This window comes from Dioscorea cayenensis, chromosome 2 (genome assembly GCF_009730915.1).
Source record: "Dioscorea cayenensis subsp. rotundata cultivar TDr96_F1 chromosome 2, TDr96_F1_v2_PseudoChromosome.rev07_lg8_w22 25.fasta, whole genome shotgun sequence".
NCBI lineage: Eukaryota > Viridiplantae > Streptophyta > Magnoliopsida > Dioscoreales > Dioscoreaceae > Dioscorea > Dioscorea cayenensis.
In genome coordinates, this window is record NC_052472.1 from 11,802,543 (window position 1) to 11,825,154 (window position 22,612).

Here is a 22,612-nt window from a genome sequence, read left to right on the forward strand (position 1 = left end):
ATTATTGGAAAATTTAGTGGAGTTACGGGCATTTAAATAAAGAAGGGAATGATCCGAGTTTGTGCGGGGGAGATGATGAATAATGAAGTTTTTGACATTGATAATCCACTTAGTGCTGGCGAGAAAACGATCAAGTCTGGCCCAACAACGAGCAAGTCCCTGTTGGCCATTACACCACCTAAACTGAGGGCCAGAGAAACCCAAGTCATGAAGGTTATTATCCAAAATGAAATTAGAAAACAACTTAGCTTTACTGGCATAATTTCTAAATTCTCCCCCCCCCTATGCTCCTCAGAATTGGTGATGGCATTGAAATCACCATTAAGAAGCCAGGGGAAGTCAAGCAGGGAAATTTTATTAAGGGAGCGCCAAAGGCGCTTATGTTCAGAGATCACCTGGGAATTGTAGACAGTGGAGAGGATCCAGGTATCATTGTTTGTCGAGATTACTAGATGGAGGGCCATACGAGAGACTACAACCGGAGTAACAGTGCCCACCGAAGTGTTCCAAAGAACCAAGATACCTCCGGAGAGACCATAAGAGGGGATAGCAGCCCATTGCCAATTCCTCTTCAGCCGAGAACAGTAACGTTGAATTCTAAGCGGATCAGTTTTGGTTTCAACTAGGCAGATGAAGTCGGGGTGCTTTTTCTCCATCAAATCTTTGATTCTATTCGTTGTATTAAGGTTAGAGAGGCCTCTGCAATTCCAAGAGAAAACTTGTAAATCCATAAAACCCATTTTAAAAAAATTAATGAGAAAAAAGATCGAGTAAATCATCTATTGATCGGGGAACTTCTCCCTTTTTTTGGTTTTGTGCTCCTTTTGGATGGCGCTCTGCGGGCAATGGCTGCAGATTTAGCATCCTTCTGGTAAAGGGAAAGAGTCATGTCATCATCAACCTCCTGCGACGAGCTAGGATCATCAGAGGAAAAGTCTTCCATTGAGCGGTCGCTATGGGGAAGAATTAGCCAAAACTTGCACCATCTTTTCAACTACCATTAGATTGCTGTCGTCGAGAGGTAACTGCGAAGAGGATGTTTGAAGGTTAACTGGAGTCAAGAGCAAAGGCTGGGGAAGGTTAGGGTCTGCCGAAAAACTCAGAGAGGACGGAGGGGTTTCCAAAGAGAGATGCGAATCCAACGGACGATTTTCCGGATTTCCTGGGTGGTGGGGAGCATTGAGAGCTGACGAGTTCCTGTTAGATGTGACAGAGGGAATGACCAGAGCGGGAGGCTCAGAGGTCTCCTTGGAACTAGGGATAATGGCAGTCCTGACAATGGGTAGGCCAGAAGGCGCCACCTCGGGACCAGAAACACCACCATCATCTTTCAGATTGATCTCAACGGGAGGAGGAGCCTCGGGATTGCCAACAGAAGGATTTGGGCAAGAAGGGAAATTACGAGAAACTCCCTCCGAATTTAATTGTTTTCCACGTGACTCCAGCAAACGAGAGGAAACCGCCACATGTTGGCCTGAAGCCCCAGCAGTAGGCCACCTGTCAAGCCCTCCATCATCGTCCCCCGAGCGACCCCTGGGAATAGGGTTTCTCATTCCTCCCCGGCCACCACCACGCCCTCGAGAGGCAAGCTGCCGACGATGAGGCTTTAACCAGGGGCCAAATTCCACCGTCTCCGAATGCGGCAAGGCCACAGACTCCTCAGCAAAGCCATCCTGCATTTTGTCAACCTCATCAACCAGCGACTCTGGATCATCTTGCAGCATCTCAGTCTCAATAGAGACAGAGGGCACAGGTTGGTCCGATCGCCGATGACTGCTGACAAAAGGGCAGTGTGCTTCGCCGTGGCCCACCCTGCCACACTTATAGCAAAACACAGGTAATTTTTCATAAAGAACAAGCACAAAGAAAGAAAAACCACCATATTTGACCCAAGTTCCTTGCTGAAGAGGTTGCTCAAGGTCAAGTTCAACACAGACTCTAGCAAATTTGGCCCTGGTTCAATCTAGAGTAAGACTATCAACTTTAACAACTCGACCAAACTGGGAAGCGACCGCTTCGAGTATCTCACCGGTCCAGAGCTCCATAGCCAAGTGATATATTTGAATCCAAACAGCAGCAAAGCAAAGCTTCTCAAAGGCTGGCTGAAAACTTTCAAACCATGGAGAGAGCTGCAGGATCCTCCCAGCTACCGACCACGGCCCATCATACAGGAGGCGACATTGCATTTCCTCAGTTTCACATTTGATACAATAGAAGCCATTAGGAAGGTCCGCCACCGTGAAAGAACCCAGTCCCCTCCACGCATCATCCAAAGCAAGCTTGGCCTGATCAAGAGGGAGGGCTTTTCCCAGGAACTTGGCGTAAAGCGAAGATTTCATACCCTCTCTCGCTTTTGTCCAGATATGAGGGCTAACCACAACTGAAGAAACAGAAGAATTTTTAAGTTTGGTGAAATGGTCTTTCTGGAGATGGAGAGGAATAGTGAAGGGATCATCCTTCGGACCAGAGGATACAACATTAGCCCAGGAAGTGCCTGGCCGATGGGGAGCTGAAGGCCCCGGCGGGGCCATCCAGCAAGTCAGGAGGAGGAGTGAAAGAGAGCTTCGCAGGTATTTGGGAGGAGGAGTCCAAGGAGAGAAGTCAGCATAATAAGACTTGTTGATGGATGGCTTGCCTCTTATGTTGTTTTTTCCCCTTGTTTAAGTGTTTTATTTTCTGTCACATTTGCCTTCTTTCTCCTGAATAGGTTCATTCGGCAAGTGGATTTTTTACGCAACCATCCTTCCTTTGGATTCCATATATTGTTCAGACTGAGAATTTATGGTCATGTTTGATGCGCTGATGGCCAATTTCTCTACATTGATTCTAAAACAAGAAATTATATATATATATATATATAAAGAAACATGGACAAGTTATTTTTCAGTATCTATTTCAACTCGGCAACTTTAGTGATGCCTGATTATAATCTCCATGATTGAGAGTGGTATATTTTGGATCACTTACCTCGGAGCCTTGCCTAGGCCCAGTAATGAGTTTCCAATGCTGCTCAATATTGCAGGTAAGGATGGTGATTTTTGGAGCAGCTCTACCAATCTTACTTGAAAAACATCACTTATAAAAAGATGATCAACATCTAACACAATGAAACAAATGGTCCAAAATCAAGGAAAATCAAAATCCAATAAATACTCCACAGTCAACATTAAACCTGCTGAAAACATGCCAATACATTAAAGAAGTATGTAAATATCAAAATAAAATAATAATAATTAATAATTATATATATATATATATATTCAAGACATATGCTAGATAACTATGAACAAGGAAACCTGATGCATGGTGCTTGGAAATTATAGGCATTTGGGCATCACCATTGCATCAAAAGACCCAGCGACGACGTCCTCCAAGAACGCAGGATGACCATAATTATTGGCAAAATGAGCTCAGAAGACATTTCAACTCGGATACTTGATAGTGGGTTAATCATTACCTAATCATGAAGTCCACTTCCCCACTCACATCTCAAGCCTAGACAGCCACCAGAATCTGAGACTGGCAAGCTTGTTGATCAAAGGTATTTAATAGCTCTTATTGGGTGGACCTTGCAATAAGATTTGACTCCTAAGACCAAATACAATTTGAACATTGGGAGTGCTTTACATTGATTAAATGTGAAATTAGCTCTCCTTTTTTTTTTTTTCGGCTACACAATGTGGACTGCAGATTAGAATTGTTCATCCTAGAGATGATGTTATTATAAACTGTATGCTCACTACAAGAGATCAAGCATTTAGTGGCGATTTTTACATCATTTCCCGGTGGTTCTACCCACCGCTAAATGTCCTCAATGGCAGTTAATAAACCACCGTGAATTCAAACATCGACAATGCATTTTGTTGCGGTTTGATCAATCGGCGGAATAACCGCTGCTAAATGCGTGGCGGAATTAGTGGTGGTTTGGAACCGTCATTCACTCGCCGCCATTTGCCACCATCACTCTCCCCCTACGTATTTTGTGACAAGTGTAAACCACCTGGATTCGGCTGCTAAATGCAAATTAGAAGCGATCATTTAAGTTTGCCAACGGTTACAACCGCCGTGATGTAACCACAGCGATTCGGAAAGATATTTGGAATCTTCAATTGGGGTGGTTTGAACTGCCACGATTGTGAACTAGTATTTTTTAAAAAAAATATTATCATTTTTTTAGGACAATAAAAACTTTGTTTTAATGATGAGGAAGAATACAATAGTTAAATATCCAGCGAGTAGTACATAATAAAACTCTGACAAAATTCATTTACTATGAAAGACACAAGCCTTTATTTCAGTGCACAGAAACATATATTAATACAACTAATGAAGTTTTTTCAACATTATTAGAACACTATTTTCCCAGTAAATAGTTAATGAAATGAAAAACAGTTTCAATAGATTCTATGCTGAATTAGTTCATCAATTTACCAACAATCATTGAGTGAAGCTTGAACCATACGTTGAACTTCATCTTTTTTACAAAAATATACTAATAAACAATCATTCAGATGCATCCAGGTTTGTTTTTCCAAAAAATCTAGAACATTAACCTTCTTCCCATGCTGCTGAATCAAGTCTTAAAGGTTAACATTTTATGTAAATTGGTTTAGCATCAATAGGTTGTTTTTCTTTGGCTTCTTCATTGTTCTTTTTCAGCATTGTGCAAATCTGTGAGAGTCACAAGCATCAGGGTAGTAAACCATCTTATTTAACATACAGCTATCAAGAATGGGCAAACTTATGATACACCTTCGAGATGAATTCATGATAACAAAGCACACCTATATAATCCAGTAGCCAACTATCTTATTCATATACAACTAATCATGAGGAAGCACACTCAATGCTATACCATGAAGATGAATTCATGAGACTAACTGATTAAAAATAAGCATCATATATCAGAAACAGAGAACAAAATACTGTTAAACTACAGTATTCATGTTATATTTCTTTTCATGAAGCATCATGTGTAACACCGTCAGTCAAGAAAGCCACTATCTTAACAGTCACAAAAAAAAAATTCAACGGAAAGTACATTAACAGCGAGTTTCCCACATTATGTTGATTTTGGAAATAAATAAAATGATTATAAAGTTTCACTGAGCTTTCAATGAGAACAAAAACATTGCTTCAATGGAGTGGTATCAACAGATTAAATGACAGAACTTTCAATGAGATCAACCGATGTCTTTTTTGTGCATCATACATCTGTTCGTCATCAGCTCATTACCCCCCCCACCCCCCCAGTGGCACCCGGGCATCTTGAGTGACATTTCTGCTAAATCATCCTGTAAATTAAAGAGCAATACTGACAATAATCAATAATTGATGTGAATAACAATCAGAATTGGTGGAAATACATACGTACAGAAATCTATATATATAGATGTGCATCATCTAACCTTTCAATGATCCTTCTACATACATCGGTAATTATAACCTTTGTGGCCCTCCATTGACAATAAAATGTGGTGATGTTAATGAAACAATTATTCTTGGTAAAGAAGGCGATGATGCTGATGAATCTGAAATGTCATGGTTATACTTTGGCGGTGCTATTGTCTCCGTGATGGGGTTGTGGACTGTATGTGTTACTCTGCTAATCAGTGAGGCTGGGAGGAATTCATATTTTAGTCTGGTAGATTACATTCATGTTGTAAATAAATTTTAAAAAATGGATAAGACAAAAATCAAGATGTGAAAGAAATTTGAATGAATGAGAAGACAAAGATTTTAGGTAAGGCGTTTCCGAGAAACTTTCTTTAGGATAGTTATTTCCCTCACTAAATTACAGATGTTTTTTAGGAAATACTAACCCCAGGATACAATGCCTAATCAAAGAAACACGATTGCTCCAACTCAATCTTGTTCCTCAGCTAGAACCAGCCAATGAAAAAATCAGAAAATAATAAGGAGATTATTGAAGATCAGAGAGGAGATTTTTTTTATATATATATCTTTTCCTTTATTGTACTTGATTATTTAAAAGATCTCAAACGATGTTTTATCCAACCGTTGAGTATGTGAAAAGTCACCTTTTCCCGTTCTTGGGATGTGTTAGAACAACTGCTACAAACACATTTCTTTTAAAAAAGAATTATTTAATCTCTTTATCTATTTATAACTATAAGGATAATAAGAAAAATATTTTTATAAAAAACACCGAAAAAAGCATCTAATTATTATTAGATAATATTAATATATATTTACATAATATATAACAATCCCCAACTTATTATCTAATAATAAGATAAGTAATAGTAAAATAAATGATATTGGCTTTATATAATGCATGCCCCAAGGTGGACTAGGCCTTGAACCTTGGGTTGAGTATGATTAGATCACACCCGCATCATATATTGGTTCTTGATTCTGCAATGGCTGGGCATTAATATGGGCCTTGCGCTTATCCTGTTTAGCAAATACACTAGGGTCTTACCGATAACCTATAGGAAGCGGCTTGTCACTTCCCTATGTGCAAAGGCAAACTCATCAAGAGTGTCCACAACAGCTTTATCACTCCATTTAAAACTATGAGTCTGTTAAGAACATAAAGTTCATCCTTCCCATTGTGGATTAACAGTGCATCTACAAGATATGAGATTTTATCATAAAAATATTTATTATTTTTTAAATTTAATTTTTTTATTGTGCCCCCACTATTCTTTAAATATATAAATGCACTGGAATGCAACTTCCCATTGACATTTCTCAGATAGATGCTTGACTAAAATTTCCTTGAACTCTTATGCACATGATTTTCAATTTAATTGACATCAATGTGATAGAGTAGACTTCAATCAAGTCTATCTTCTTTGATCGGTAATAACCCCATAACTCCCATGATTTTCTTAATCTTTTCACCTGATAATGGCTTAGTTAGGGGATCAGCCAACATTTGATCAGTTGGTAGGTACTCTATTGTAACCTTACCTTTTTTTACAACACTTCTAACATGATTATATCTCATAGCAATGTGCTTGCTATTTTGTGACATCCTCTTATTTTTAGTATTATAAATTGCGGCTTGATTGTCACAATATAATGTAATAGGTCCTTTTGTTATTTCAATAAAAGGAATACTTCTTATAAATCTCCTGATCCATAGAATATCTTTACTAGTAAGAGACATAGCAATAAATTCAGATTCCATAGAAGATAAAGCAACACATGATTGTCTTTTGATGACCATGAAATTATTGATCCTCCTAAAGTAAATAACCAACCACTAGTAGATATAGATGTTGCTTTATCAAAAGCCCAATTTGCATCACTATAACATTCCAAGATAGTATTATCACATTTATAATGTAATCCATAATTTAAAGTATATTTTAAATATCTCATCAGTTTGTTAAGTTGGTTCCAATGATGAATATTAGGATTACTGGTGAATCTACTAAGTATGCTAACTGCACATACAATATCAGGTCTTGTATAATTCATAACATACATTAAACTACCAATAATTTTAGCAAACATTTCTTGATTAATAGATGCACCATCATTTCTTAATAATGTAAGATGAGGCGTAATAGGTGTTTTACTTGGTTTACAATCAAGATAGTTAAATTTTCTAAGTAACTTTTCAACATAGTGAGTTTGAGTCAAAATAAATTCATTATCTCTTCTAATCACTTTAACACCTAAAATGAAATCAACAGGACCTAAATCTTTTATATAAAAAGCTTGAGCCATAAAAGATTTTGTTTCATTTACACAATCAATATTTGAACCAAAAATAAGTAGATCATCAACATAAAGTGTAATTAGAACTTTGTATTCAATAGTATTTTTAATGAAGATACAATTTTCTACTTTACTACTTAAAAAGCCAAACTTCTTAATTTCTTTCTTAAACTTTTTATACCATTGTCTAGGAGCTTGTTTAAGACCATACAAAGATTTTTTAAGTTTACATACTTTATGCTCTTCTCCACATTTCCTCATTTAATTCAATATTTAGAAAAGCTGTTTTGACATCCATCAGATGTACTTCTAGATTGTAAACAGAAGCTATAGCAAACATAGTTCTAATAAGAGTAATTTTTGTGACATGGGAATAAGTTTCAAAATAGTCAATACCTTCTTTCTGAGTATAACCTTTAGCTTTATATTTATTAATGCTCCCATCGGGGTTATATTTCTTCTTTAAAACCCATTTACAGCCAATAACTTTTGTGTTAGGAGGAATCTCTGTTAAAGTCCATGTATTATTCTTTTTTATTGAATCAATTTCATCATCCATGGCTTCTTTCCATAAATGAGCATCTGACATGGACTCCTCTTTATATGCCTTAGGATCCTCTTCTGTTAAATATGTGAACATTCCTCGACCCAAGTCTTTTTCAATTTTTTGTCTTTTACTTCTCCCTGATTGGATGCTCGAAGGTTCAAAAATATCATCCTTATTTAGAATATTTGAATTACCATTCTCACTAGAAGAATTTAAGATTTTTAAATTTGAAATATCTGAGTTTAATTCTAATTCATTAGATAAATCTTTATCTAATTCTAGCTTATCGGCATCTCTAATATTTAAATGTTCATAATAGATAGTATGTGGAGATTCAAAACCAGGTGAACGCTAACTTAAGATTATTTAAATGTTCAAGGACCAATTACATGAACTCGTGCTAAACAAATCCAAAACCAAGTGAACGCTAACTTAAGATTATTTTTAAATTATATTGATATAATGGTGTTTCCAATTTCTTCCACCTAAATTGTACTTAGGTAGACCGGAAGTGAGGATATAATTCCAAACTTAGTCAAACAAGAGGATAGCAAGAGAGAAGCATTTAGAGCTACACCACATGTGAGCCTCACAATCACATGCACGTCCAAGAAGAAAACTATACATATCTTCGCTAGCCCTATGCAAACAAAGGGAGATGTTTCCTTTTATGACAAATTAGCCCAAAATATCTCTTTCCTAAGCCAACCCAATTTCTGAAAGGACACAAAATCAAATCCCAATTAATCTGAAAATCAAATATTCCAAGACTTATTTTCTAGTCAATTTAATTTTCCTATGTTTAGATTTTTTTCTACCAATTTTTCATTTTCTATTTTTAGATTGATTCCCTAGCCAATTTTAATAAGATAGTTTTCTTATATCCCAAGTTTATGTCGGCTATAAATAGCCTTGTACCTTCTCTTTTGAAAGACAGAATTTTGATTATTATTCAAGAAATAAGAGTTGTCTTACCACCATTGTTCTTGTGAGTTCTCCCAGATTCACAAGAGTTAAGTTTCAGCTTTCTCCTAATTCATGCTCTACGCTTTCAAGCGTTTTGTGTGGATTAATTTCTAGTATGCGGTTCTGCGATTATTTGGACAGCGGGTCGGAGTTCTTGAAGCTTCATATCGTCTCTCCCCAATGTACGAAAATTACCACTTGGCACAATTGTGATCCGACGAGAAGGTATAAGAGCTTTGGTAAGTAAGAGGTGAGATTTGTGTGAATCCGCATATATACTTATTTATTTATTTTTCTTCAAATAAACTAATATGGTAGGTTTAGAAGCTAGTTGTCATGATGATGACCCTGTTGGTTCATACCACAATATAAATGCACGTTTACATGAGCGGAGTAAGATGCATTTGTCAGTCACTTTCAGCGTGGGCTGCGAGTATCAATTATGTCAGTAAAGGAGGAGATGCATGTCGGTAAGGGCTGGAAATGAACTGGGTGAGAAACACAGAGATAGAGCAGTGCCCTAGACTATTCCCCTGGAGAAATGTGTATGGACTTGCTTCTAATGCCTACCAAGTTCATCCTAAGATCCTTGCATGTGCTAAAAAGCAAAGTTGTATCTATGGTATTCAAATACACCAAATTTTGTTAAACTAACTGTGGGTTACATACACATCGAATTTTGCAATCATATAGGGCGACTACAACTATGGCAATTCATACACCAAGGTTTATCTAAATAACTGTGCAAATCAAACACATCAAGTTATGCAAACACATGATTTAAAACAAGAATACCCTAGATCTCCGTAGACATTAAACGCAAGTAAATCAACATAACACATAAACATCCAAGTTCATAGATCCGGGCCACCAGAGAATGGTTAACCCCTTATAGTTATACAGATCAATACAATGCTAAGGAAAACAAAAGAACAAGAAGCCATGAAAGACTTCCCCTCTTTGCTACTAAACCACTCCGACGGTGCTCCAATAAAGTCCCGCCGGCCAAGCTCCGCTCCACTCAAGATCTGCATCGTAGCTTCACTCCAGTCCCAAAATAGTGAAGGGGGAGAGCTTGGCAGCCGTGCCCAAGGAGAAGGAAGAAGAATCCCCTTCAAATGACCTAGATCTGGGCTTAAAAAGTGTTTTTCGGGGAGAGCATGGTCATGCTTAGGCAGTGATTCTCCCCCTGATTATCTCAAGAATGCCTGGGTAATTGAATCACAAAAATCCAGCATGAGCACTCTCCTGCTTCTCAAACGAGCACGGTCGTGCAAGGAGCACACAAACCGTATTTTTTCTCCAGACTTGTGCTTCAGTGATTTGCTATAGTAAGTACTTCAGTACCATCCTTGTGCTGGCTTCTAACTAGGCAAGGTTTCCACATCTTTATGGGGGTTGCACTGGTTTTCTCCAGTCGATTTGTGTTTCATCTAAGTTAAGAATATTTTACAATAATAATAAGGTAGCCTTAAGCTTGAGAATTAACTTATTGTTCTTAATGCGACTCTAACAAACATGGTATCAGACATGGCTCTTTCTTTACTTGAATGTTCACTCCCATCCACAAAGCCTAAAAATGACTTGGTACTACAACATAACAGACCGCAAGTATGCCACTCAGCTCACAACCTTATACTGTCGGACCAAACCATACTAGAGACCAAAACCATGGAGATGGACCAACATTGCTGCATTGTTTGGCATGGCTCAACTGCATAAAAGGATTGACACATGCATCACTGAGCATTTTTATTAGATGTTGTTAATCTTATGCGATGTGATCATAAGGCCAATGTGTTGTTCTAGCCCTTATTACTGCAAATAAAGATAAAAGTTGGAGGATATGCACTGACTGTAGGGCAATCATCAAGATCATAGTCAAATATAAATGTCCTACTCCTTATTTGGATGGCATACCAGCTGAGTTGAGTGATTCTAGGCTCTTTTCAAAGATTGATATATTAACAAACTTCCTTCTCAAGGTTTACACCTTGAGTCTCCTTATTTTCATCTATATCAACACCATCCTCAATATGGCCATTTGCATACTTTTCGTTGTGTTTGTTTTGTTCATTTGCTTCCTCATGAACGTCATAAACTTTCTGCTTAATCTGTTAAATGTGCCTTTATGGGATATAGTACAAGCCACAAAGGTTTTGTTTGCTATGATGTTGCCTCTAAAAAGCTCTGTGTTTCTCGTAAATTAAGACATATAAATACGCAATGACATGTTTTCAAAAATCATAATAATTATACCACATCTTTTGATAAGAAATTTCAATTTTAAAAATAAATAAAAATATGAAATATTTTATTTTACCTTTTAACTCATGTCATAGCCATTAAAGATAAAAATAAGCAACAACACTCATCTTATAATAGAAATTACATTTTTTATAATTTGTAAGTTGTTTGCCATCTATGTTCTTGTAAAAAACATAGAAGACCTGCAAATAATAGGAGTGGAGAAAAGGATGGAATGAATTATCCGGTGCTGGATGGCCCGTCGCAGATCATGACAGGCAATTACCAAGCCTTTAGTATGTGTTTGTTAAATCATCTAGTAAACCTTTACACTATAAAGGTGGATGTTGTAAGGAGCATAATTGCAAAAAAAAATCCTTATGAAATCCTTTGCAACAATCTGAGCCCTAGAGTCTATAAATATTTTGGCATGCTAATTGCGTTATGAAAGTTTTTACTATGTAAATACTAATAGGGCACTTGGGAAGAGAAATATAAATCCAAGTTTGACTTCACAAAAACTTAATAACTCAAAATATATAAATATATGTCATTTTTATATTTTTATAATTATTACAACATGTAAATCTTATCATAAAAAACAAAAATTAAGAAACTATAAATAAAGTTTTAGTTTTGAGTTAAATCAAATCAAAATTAAATTATTGATAATAACTCAATTTCATTTTAATTTTTAGTTAAATCAAAACAGATTTAATTTTGTTTGAAATTAACTTTTAAAATGCTTTCAAATTAAGCAAAATCTAGCCTAAATAAGTAAAATGGTGGCTTTAGTGTAAAGGTTACTAGGTAACTTAACAAACTCATATTGGAGGTTTGGTACTTGCTAGTATGATATGCTACATGCCATCCAGTAGTAGACGATCCATGCTGAGTTTCCTAACCAACTTGCATGCTGGGCATAGGTAAAAGCAAAATCTATTATCAAATGTATACATGAAAGTGTTGAGATGCACAAAGTAAATAGGATCATAGAATTAGTTTTGTGATTCGTACGTTAGAGGGATTCATTGGGCTATGATTTCCACACTTAGATTTAGTCAATTTTCCTATCTTCGGCTAATTGTATCCTAATAAATATCTATTATTCCAAAAAAGATAAACGAACTCCAATTTTCATACCACATGATTTGTGACATGGTATCAAAGCTTTCGTGTTTCCACTACAAGAAAAATCCTAAATCGATACGGAAAAATTGGCACGGAAAAAAAATCGTGACAAATTTGTTACAAGATTTGACACGGAACTAACAAACCGTGTCAAATATTTGATTTTTTTAAAAAAATATTATTTACTTCCGTGCTAAAATCATGTCACTGAATATACTAAATTTAATAATTTTACATGACAGTGCCAAATGCAGTGCCAAACATATTTTTTTAAAAAAAATAATTTATTAATAGAGTACCAAATACCGTGCCAAAAACCCAAATATAATAATATATTAATACTACGCTTTAAATACTATGCCAAATAATATAAATATAGTAATATATTAATATCGTGCTAAAATCATATACAAAAAAATAAATATATTAATATATTAATGCCGTCTAAATACTGCGTCTAAAATATAAATATAATAATATATTAATGTTATGCCAAATACTGAGTCTAAAAATATAAATATAATAATATATGAATACTGTACTAAATACAAGACTAAAAAAATATTAATTTATTAATATCTAGTACAAATACTGAAATATTAAAAAAAATAAATATATAAATATATTAATATCAGAATAAATATCGTGACAAAATATATAAATATATTAATATATTAATGCATGCTACAACATCTGTCTAAATATAAATATAATAATATATTAATACCGTGCCAAATACAGTGTCAAAAATATAAATATATAAATATATTAATATCGTGCTAAAATACTCATGATAAATATATAAATATATTAATATATTGATGCTGGGTCTAAACATCGTGCTAAATATAAATATAATAATATATTAATACAGTGCTAAATACAGTGCCTAGAAAAATATAAATATATAAATATATTAATATCGTACTAAATACTCGTGACAAATATATAAATATATTAATATATTAATGCTGATGCTAAACATCGTGCTAAATATAAATATAATAATATATTAATACTGGGTCTAAATACAGAGTACTAAAAATATAAATGTATAAATATATTAATACTGTGCCAAATACCGTGACAAATATATAAATATATTAATATATTAATGTCTATACAAATCTATGCTTAAAATAAAAAAATATAATAATATATTAATACTGGGTCTCAAATACTAGATCTAAAAAAATATAAATATATAAATATATTAATACCATGTCAAATACCGTACAAAAAATGTTAATTTATTAATACCATATCAAATATAGTGCAAAAAATATAAATATATTAATATGTTAATATTGTGTATTTGGTGCCTAAAATATATTTAATATATTAAATATAATTTTTCATTTTTATTAAACAGAGACACGTCACAGATATTAAATATTTAATAAATTAATTTTTATTAGTTATAGTAATTAAAAGAAAAACAAAAAAACAAAATTTATTTCATTAACCCTAAACCCCTGTCCCCCATTGAAGCTTTTTTTCACCGCCATCCATTGCTCCTCTCTCTCTCTCTCTCTCTCTCTCTCTCTCTCTCTCTCTCTCTCGGCCGCCATTGGAGGAGCTACGAGGAGGAGGAGAAGCGACAATGAAAGGGGGGATCGAGGGCGGATGCGATCGGTGGTGAGCTCTTTAGGGTGTTATTTTTGTTATGTTTTTGAAATTCCAAAAGATCTGGGAGAAATTCAGAAGAGGTGTTCATTCTAGGGTTTGAATCTTCTTTTTCATATATCTCTCTGTTGCCATTGGAGGAGCTGGAAGGAAGAGGAACATCGGTGACGATTGGTAGTGAGATCACTGTCTTTAGTTTGTTTCTTTTCTTTAAAAATCCAGAGGAGATTCAGAATAATGTGTTCTTCTTAGGATTTGAATATGTTTTTTTCCCTTTCTGTGTGGCCATTGCAGGAGCTCGGAGGAGGAAGGGAAGCATCAGCGTGAACTGGCGGATTAGAGGTGGTACGATCGGAGGTGAACTCTTTGGCGTTTTTTCTTTCTCTGTTTTTTTGTTCTTTAATTGTGATTCCAAGCTGTGCATTCCATGCGATGAAAAATAGCTTTCTTGGTGTTCTTAACATATTGTTCTGAGACTATTCTTGTAAATTTATGATCATAGTCTGTATTTTTAGAGCTGATTAACATAATGCCAATTAAACATATTCTGCTATTTTGCAGGCTGTCAGTTGGATGCTTGCATTATAGCATTTTGGAGCTTTTCTCTCTTCAGGCTTCAATTTCACAATAGATTTCTCCATTATGGTATCTTTCTATTGTTCAATCTTAGTAGATGATTTTTCAAAAGTGAAATGAAGACATCCACAACTCATTGTTTATGCCCTTGCTTCTAAGAAATGCCATCTCTTTGTACTGCATGGCCTACTAGCTAGAGATAATAAAAAAACCATGTAAAACCAGAAGAACCAAAAATTATTTAGCATGAACTATTCTCATGTTTTTTAAATTGATGAATGATGATTTGTAGCTGTAGTTGCGGCCCATAGGATCTATCTTTGTATTATTTATACCATGCATCCTCTGCTGCCAGCTCCACCATTAATGTTAGTTATTTTCAAGAAACAGACATTTTCTCTTTATTGTATATATAAATATTGCTGCTATTACCCTACTTGTTCAGTAATCTGATTTACCATCACTTCGGAAAAAAATTTGAAAGAAAAAAGCATTTTACATTGTCTTCAATTGATTTATATATATATATATATATATATAAATTTGCATGATAAATATTAAACAACTTTCCTGTAGCAGAGAAATAGAGTTTCCACAAATTAATTATCCAGAAAAACATGACCAAAGTTTAGTAAATGATAAAGATACTTATCAAACATGCAGAGAAGAAAGAAAGACACAAGGTCTGCAGCTTAATAGACACAAGGTGCATGCTTATAATTATAAATGCCTTAACAGTAGTAGATAAGTTAATTATACCACCACCACCCTTGTTGTATCCCCGCTCGGTCCACCATATCGACCACCATAACCACCACCATAGTTGCCCCCAGGTTGTTGCCAGGTTTGTAGAATGAATGAGCTGAGTGCGAAATGTATTCTATTCATTCAAATGCCTGTGAACTGATGCTCCATTACATACCTCTTTTGTTTCTTTTTCTTTTTAAGTTTGTTTGAGCCCTGATGCATCACTGATTATGGTTGCCATACAAGCTTGTAATAATGTTTAATATTTTTCGCTAACTTTATGACCATTTGAATCAACAAAAATTACAACACCTTTGTATTCATTTTTAGAAAAAAATAATTCAGCTGACCTTTTGCATCTTAATTTGCAGCATCACTCAAGAAATAAGAAGTGTTTTGTGTGCAACAAACCAACACTTGGCATCTTCAACACTGCACATGAAATCAAGAAGAAGATGATCACATTGAAACTAATATATAATAAGCACTGGTTTACTGAGATCCCCACCCACCCAAATTTATTAAATATTTCCCCCAAGTCCAACCCAACTCAAGTGAAAGTTAGTTTTGACCTTGATCCCATTGAAACTAATATAAAAATAGTCTTAATAGTCCAATATATAGAGGCATCACAAGATCCACTCATATAATAGCCTGTTTTAGAAAACAACAATATGAGCAATGGGTTGTGATAATTAGGAATGCTAAAGTTTAGAGTTGTTATTACCCTTTATATTCATTATCCTTAACATATTATTATTTGTGTTAGACTTGGTGTTAGATTTGTTCTGATATTGATTTTTGTTGGTTATTATACAGGGTACCTGTGGATCCTCTTGAATGGCATATTATTATTTTTTATTGCTATTCTGTATCTCCTAGCATCATTGGGAAAATTGGCATTAGGAGCCACTGTTGCATATGCTGGTAAGTGCACATGATAGTCCATTATTATCCACTGTTCCTTGAAATATTAGAATCCTATTGTTGGATGATTATGTTGTACTATGTTTAAGGAACTTTTCACTTATCTGTTTTTTTTTTAAAACAAAAAAAATATGTATACATATATGAACTTGTTCTTGTGTTTTTTTCTTCATATTTGAGGTTTCAATGAATTATAAAAAGTTGAAACTTATATATGTTGAATTTAGTGCACTTAGGACTCTCTATGATGGTTATGGTTATGGTGTTGTTTTTGAGTTGGAGTGGAATGTGATTCTTCACATCTTTTTTTGTTCACAGACAGAGCACTCAGGGGACATGCTTCTCATAGGGCTCTGCTTTGAGAAGTCCTCAACAATCTGCTTCTCAAATGAGTACGTCTCCTGGAAGTGCCTGTTTTTTGGCATTTGTTCTGTTATGGAGAACTCTTTTTCTCCCTTTTTTAAGATGCCTTCCGCTTATTCCGTTTATCAAAAATACAAGCAATCCATCTTGGGAAATCATTCTTTTTGAGTGTGAATCATTAGTTTTTTTGCTCAATAAGATTGAAGGAAGCTTTTTTTAGATTTCAGCATGAAAAAGCTGCTTCTTTAAACTAATCCAAATAAAAACCGATATCACTGGTTTCTCCAGGTTAAATAGAAAAATAAACATCTCCATCATTTAATTCTCTGGTTTGCTTTATTTCTACGTTTTATGAGATATATAGCCAAATGTGAATTTCACCAGCTCACTTCACCAGCCCTTTTCTATGATCGATTGAGTTTTTCTTGGTATATGTCACCATCACCGGCAGAAAAGAACAGTCATCCCTTTTTTTTTCCTTTTTTTTTTCTTTCTTTTGTAGTTTAATAGTATTGCTCAGACTCCTGAAGTGATGCCACTGTTGCATATGCTGATAAACAAGTTGTTTTCATATGTTGTTTTATTGCAATGAATTAACAACTTTTGTCAAACTCTGTTAGTACATATGTATGGGGATGAGGAAAAGGTTGTTAATTACTTGATGATGATTTGGGAGAACATGACTTTTAACTAATTACTAAATATCTTCTTGTGTTTTTTCTCTTTTTTTTTATAGGAACTTTGTATTTCTATGTTGTTTCTAGTTTTTTACGGATGTGTGTGGTGATAGATATATGTCTCATTTATGATCATGTTTTTCTTCTACCTTTCCAATTAAGTTATTCTCATTGTAATTTTTTTTTCTTATCATTTATATTCACCCAAGTTTTCTTGTTGTTTGGACAGATTGTTTAGTTGAAGTGGGATGACTCATTATCCAGACTATAGCTCTATATCAGGTTTGACTAGGTTTTTTTTAAGCATTGATCTTTTTGGTTAAGCTTATTGTCTTATTGTAATAATGTTGGTTGAATTATTTGTATAATATATTGGTAGTATGAAGCATCTTTCCTTTTCATTTAGCTTTTAATTTGAGTGAAATTTGTTTCCATGCTTTACAACTTATATTTAATGTTCTCTATTATAGGTCGGAGTGGATCAACATTGAGACATGGTGGTCGATCTATATCAGGCCGAGGTCGATCAACCGCAAGTATTCGTCAGAAGTCTGTTAGCTCCAAATTAGTCTCCAATAACTCACCAGAATTAGGAATGCCTCCATGTATACATCCAAATATTCAAGCACCGAGTGAGCCCTTAGATTACACAATCTCCTCAAACTTCACGACCTCCGCTAACTCCACATGCCGAGGCATCTACCCATGTCTCTGAGGGCCAACATGAGGCAACAGAGGATCAATCCAATGAATCTAATAGCACTGGACCCCCTTGGTTTATTACTCCTGACAGTGTAGTTATGTAAGTAGATTTTATTTTTTAAAAATTTTATTTTGTATATATAAATTCCTCAAGAAAAGTTCCTAAATTTTATAATTAAATGTTTATTAATTTGACTTGTTTTTTCAGAGATTACGAAGTTAAAAAAGCAATACATGATTTGGTCCAAGGCCACTACAAAGAACCATGGACCGGATGGGGAAAAGTGCCTAGAGATGTGCGACAGAGAATGTTCACAGCTTTTAGGGTAAATATCATTTAATTAATAATATTGTTTTACTATTAAAAAAATATTAATGTAGTTAATCTTTCTTTCTTTCTTTCTTTCTTTCTTTAGGGTATTTACACATGGGAGTCGCATCATGAGTCTATAATATTATGTCATTTCAACCATGAGGCGAGTGAGTGGTTGAAAAAACATTTGTACCTTGCTCGCACTCTTTACAAGGGCTCCACTTGAGTGGATGACCCCTTCGGTTTGGGAGAGTTTGCAAAAATATTGGGGGTCGGAAGAGTTCAAGAAAATAAGTGAGCAAAACAAAAAGAACAGGGCAGTAAATGGAAGTTCTTAGATTGTAATCTATCATGGTGGATCTGTCAGCATTGCTGTACACCGCCTCAGGCTTGTAATGTCCATATTCTATGTAATTATTATTATTATTATTATTATTATTTATGATTTATTTAACTCTTTAAATTTTTTATTATGCTATTTTTTCAGATTGAAGAATTGGGTAGGGAACCGACACTAAAAGAATGTTTCATCCGCACTCATGGGAAGAAGGATGGCACTCTCGAGGGTGAGCGTGCTACACAAATTGTTGTAAGTATACTATAATTTCCGCAAGAAGTTAATTTTTTTCATCAATTTGTTAAATTAGTGCCTTTTTAGTAATAGTTTCATCAATTTATTTGCAAGCAATTACATTGATTGTTCAAGCAAGGATTTTGTTTTTGTGAAGGCTATATCCATATATATATTTTTAAACATTGCAATCTCTCACAATATAAGCTTATTTATTTATTTGCATCAATTATTTGGTTTGTTATATATGTAGATATATTACTTTCATAGGTTACTTTAGACATTTATATAATATTTTTTTATTAATTGGATCTAATTTTTTATGGATGCAAGAACAATTTGATAAAGCCCTTGCAGATAAGCGTGATCAAGGGGAAGATGAAAATTCTATCAACCAAAATGAATTGTGGGACCGCATTGCTGTCGGAAGTCGTAATAGAGTGTTGGGAAAGGGTAATATAAGTAGGCAAATGTCTTCAATCAATTACAAGCCACGTTCAAGGCCTTCTCAATCAAGTGGACAACTATATGAGCAAATTAAGGAGTTACAGGCAGAGCTTGCTAAAACCCAAGCTAAGCACAATGCAATGCTTGCCGAGCATGATACGATGCGAGCCGAACATGATGCGATGCGGATTGAGTGGGCTCGTCGTGAGTCATTTGAAATGTCATTGCTTGCAGCACTTAGGTTGAAGGACATTGACCTCTCCGATATGCATGTTGCTACTCTCACGTGATCTATCCCTAGAGCACCAACAGTGGAGGCGCAATCGCATGTTGATGAGCACTCTCCAACGAGAAAAAGGCCTCGCACCACACTCGTTGCCGACAACACTCTTGATGGCCTGAATGATGAAGAGGATATATGTTAAAGCTTACTTTGAGTTTTGTCTTGTTGATGTTGTTGGTGTAGAAGTTAATTTTTTTTCAATTGGCTGATAAAGAAGATGAAGCAACAATTCAAGCCATAGTTCACTTCAATTTATTTAGCAACAATTCATTCTAATGTTTTCAAATTTTTTTGTTGAAGGTAAAGGTCATGAATTGTCATTCAGTGTGTTTTACATTAGCCTTCTTTGTTTGAACAGGATGGAAGGAAAAAATTACGCCATGCACAAAGAAACCTCCATCTTTTATTGAAACCAGAATTATCAAGCATATGTGGAACTTTGAGGCTTCCGGTACTCGTTTTCCCTGTATGTTGACATTGTAAGCTAGAGTAAGGTCAAATTATATATGTTTGTTGCTTTTGCTCTTTATGTAGGTGGATGTCAAGTGTCTGGCTGAAAAGCTTCTTGAATATGTCATGAATAACCACCTCGTTGTTCGAGATCCTGAGACTATTCTGTAAGCATTGAAAATATAGCTGGTTAGAATTACTCATCTGCATTTTTTCTTCATGCTGAAATGGGATGTTTAATTTTTTTATTAATCTTTTCCGGAAAATATGGCCTTGCTACTTTGCATCACCAACTGATTTTTCTTTCTCCAGAACCTCCATTTACATAAGTTCACTTTGCACACACTTTGGGTTTGCTATGTTTATGATGACTTTCTGACATTCACACATATAAACATACATCTGATTTGCTGTTTATGATAGTTTCTTTGAATACAACCGGGTGTGAATATACACACACATCAGATTTGCTGTTAATGATGGTTTCTTTGAATACACCCGGGTGTGAACATATATACACACACATGCATCATATTTGCTGTTTATCATGGTTTTCTTGAATGCACAGATGGGGGTCGATATATATATGCACACATGCATCGGGATTTTGCTATTTGGGATGGTTTACTTGAGAAGCGAGCAGGCTCGCGCGTTTATCTGTATATATAAATACATTAGGATTGCTATATTTATGATGTTCCGTGCCTTTGAACACACTCAAGCTTTAGGTTTGCCATATTTTTAATATTTTTCTTGAATTCAAACAATCGCAGCTTTTTATATTCATTAATTTTTCAGCACACACCATTTTGTTATATTTATGATGTTTTCCTTAAATTTTACACACTCATACACACACATAGTTTTTCTATATTATTTTTTTTTCTCTTTTTGAATGTGTATTTTCAAAGTGCTTGGAAACTAAGAGTACTATATCATTACCTTCAGTAGCTCCAATTGGAGCTCCATGGCAACAAATTTATCTGTTTGCTAGGAAGCAGAAGAAGATATATGTTGAGTTTTTTGAGTTGGCTCCTATCAAGTTGTCTATAAGGTGAAGCTCTTAAATATTGAAGATGCTATTCCATTTGCAGTTAGAAACTATTAGAGTACAATGTGTGTTTCCCTGGTGAAGGAAGTAAATTCCTGTTACAATCTCTTCTTTCTTCAATTATTCTACTCGATCTAACTTAAGGTTTTTCCATGTTAAAAGCTTTTCAAGCACTCCATGGATGGTGAGGAATGAAACTCGTGCAGGAACAGAAACTTTTATCCGCGTAAGTGGTGCAACTTTTCAGGTACAACTGAAAAATTTATTGCAAAAGTTATTGTTTCTTTTATTATATAATTTACTATAATTTACTCACGTGATTGTTATTTTGGCTTATAGTTTGAATTTAACTGGCATCAAAATTACTGAATGACCCTTTTGGTTTCTGAAATGACATTGAAATAATGCATCGTCCTAGTTCACTAGCAAATCATAGCCTTAATCCTTCACTTGAACCTCAGAGCTTTTGACTTGCAATTAGAGTTAGGATGATGTAACGGTGCAATTTTTTTTTTCTTTTATTAGAGTGAAGATATCCTATACTAAGTCTGTAACAGAGTCTTCACAAGCAAATATATGCTTCAAATCAAGCACAACCTGCGTTATGGGTGTATTTGGTTAAAACTAAGACATCTTATATTCTCCATAACTTGAAACTTCATAAATCTGATCTCTTATTCCTAAATTTGTTAGGTTGAAGACAACACTAAGTACTTGCAATCTGGTCCTCCTTTTCTCATTCTTCTTCATCCTGCTTTGGGTCCACTTTGGGAGATTACTCGACAGAAGGTATTTGCTCAATCTACTATACATGGCTGATTGTCAAATTTTGCCATTGTGATGTCTTATAATTTTTGTTCTTTTTATATTAATCCTATTTGGACCTTTGTGTGTTTTTTTTTCTATCCTCAGATAAGATTAAGAAAAGGACATACAACTAATGTTATCAGGATCTTGTTTGTTCCCCAGCAACAAGGCTGCAATACTGAGTTTTAATGTTGCATGTGGAATGGAGTTTTAATGTTGTTTTGATACGAGTGTTTGTATAATTATACTACATGATTTCCAATGTATATATAGGGCATCTATATGTATTGTTAATTCAATAGGATGATTTTTGTTTGGTAATTCAAAATTTTTAACTAGTGCAATTAAAAAAATTAAATTAAATTAATTTCATATAAATTATTTTTTTCACAGATTAAACAAAAGCGTGCCGAAAACTGTAACAAAAAAGTTTTATTAAAAACTGTGCCAAATACAGTGAAAAAGTATAATATATAAAATCAATAA

At 34.6% G+C, this 22,612-nt stretch overlaps 1 protein-coding gene across 6 annotated transcripts; it reads left to right on the forward strand.

Moving 5' to 3' along the window:
- The first annotated feature begins 14,106 nt into the window (after positions 1 to 14,106).
- Positions 14,107 to 22,433, forward strand: LOC120276130. Of its 6 annotated transcripts, none has more exons than XM_039282871.1 (10): positions 14,107 to 14,224; positions 14,353 to 14,389; positions 14,507 to 14,569; positions 14,774 to 14,857; positions 16,355 to 16,462; positions 20,177 to 20,269; positions 20,353 to 20,435; positions 21,217 to 21,322; positions 21,482 to 21,566; positions 22,013 to 22,050. In XM_039282871.1, exons 1-7 carry the CDS (start codon positions 14,213 to 14,215, stop codon positions 20,373 to 20,375), a joined length of 420 nt encoding a protein of 139 aa, XP_039138805.1. In that variant the 5' UTR covers positions 14,107 to 14,212; the 3' UTR covers positions 20,376 to 20,435; positions 21,217 to 21,322; positions 21,482 to 21,566; positions 22,013 to 22,050. The 6 variants fall into 6 exon arrangements, with proteins under 6 accessions (XP_039138805.1, XP_039138811.1, XP_039138797.1 ...); XM_039282877.1 differs by having other exon boundaries at positions 14,353 to 14,386; positions 22,013 to 22,048; XM_039282863.1 differs by lacking the exons at positions 14,353 to 14,389; positions 21,217 to 21,322 and adding an exon at positions 22,232 to 22,433 and having other exon boundaries at positions 22,013 to 22,108.
- Positions 22,434 to 22,612: the final 179 nt, after the last annotated feature.

Coding starts and splice junctions, on each gene's coding strand:
- LOC120276130 (XM_039282863.1), top strand. Junction 20,436..21,481: donor CGAGATCCTGAGACTATTCT/GTAAGCATTGAA, acceptor CCATGTTAAAAG/CTTTTCAAGCACTCCATGGA. Junction 21,567..22,012: donor TAAGTGGTGCAACTTTTCAG/GTACAACTGAAA, acceptor TAAATTTGTTAG/GTTGAAGACAACACTAAGTA.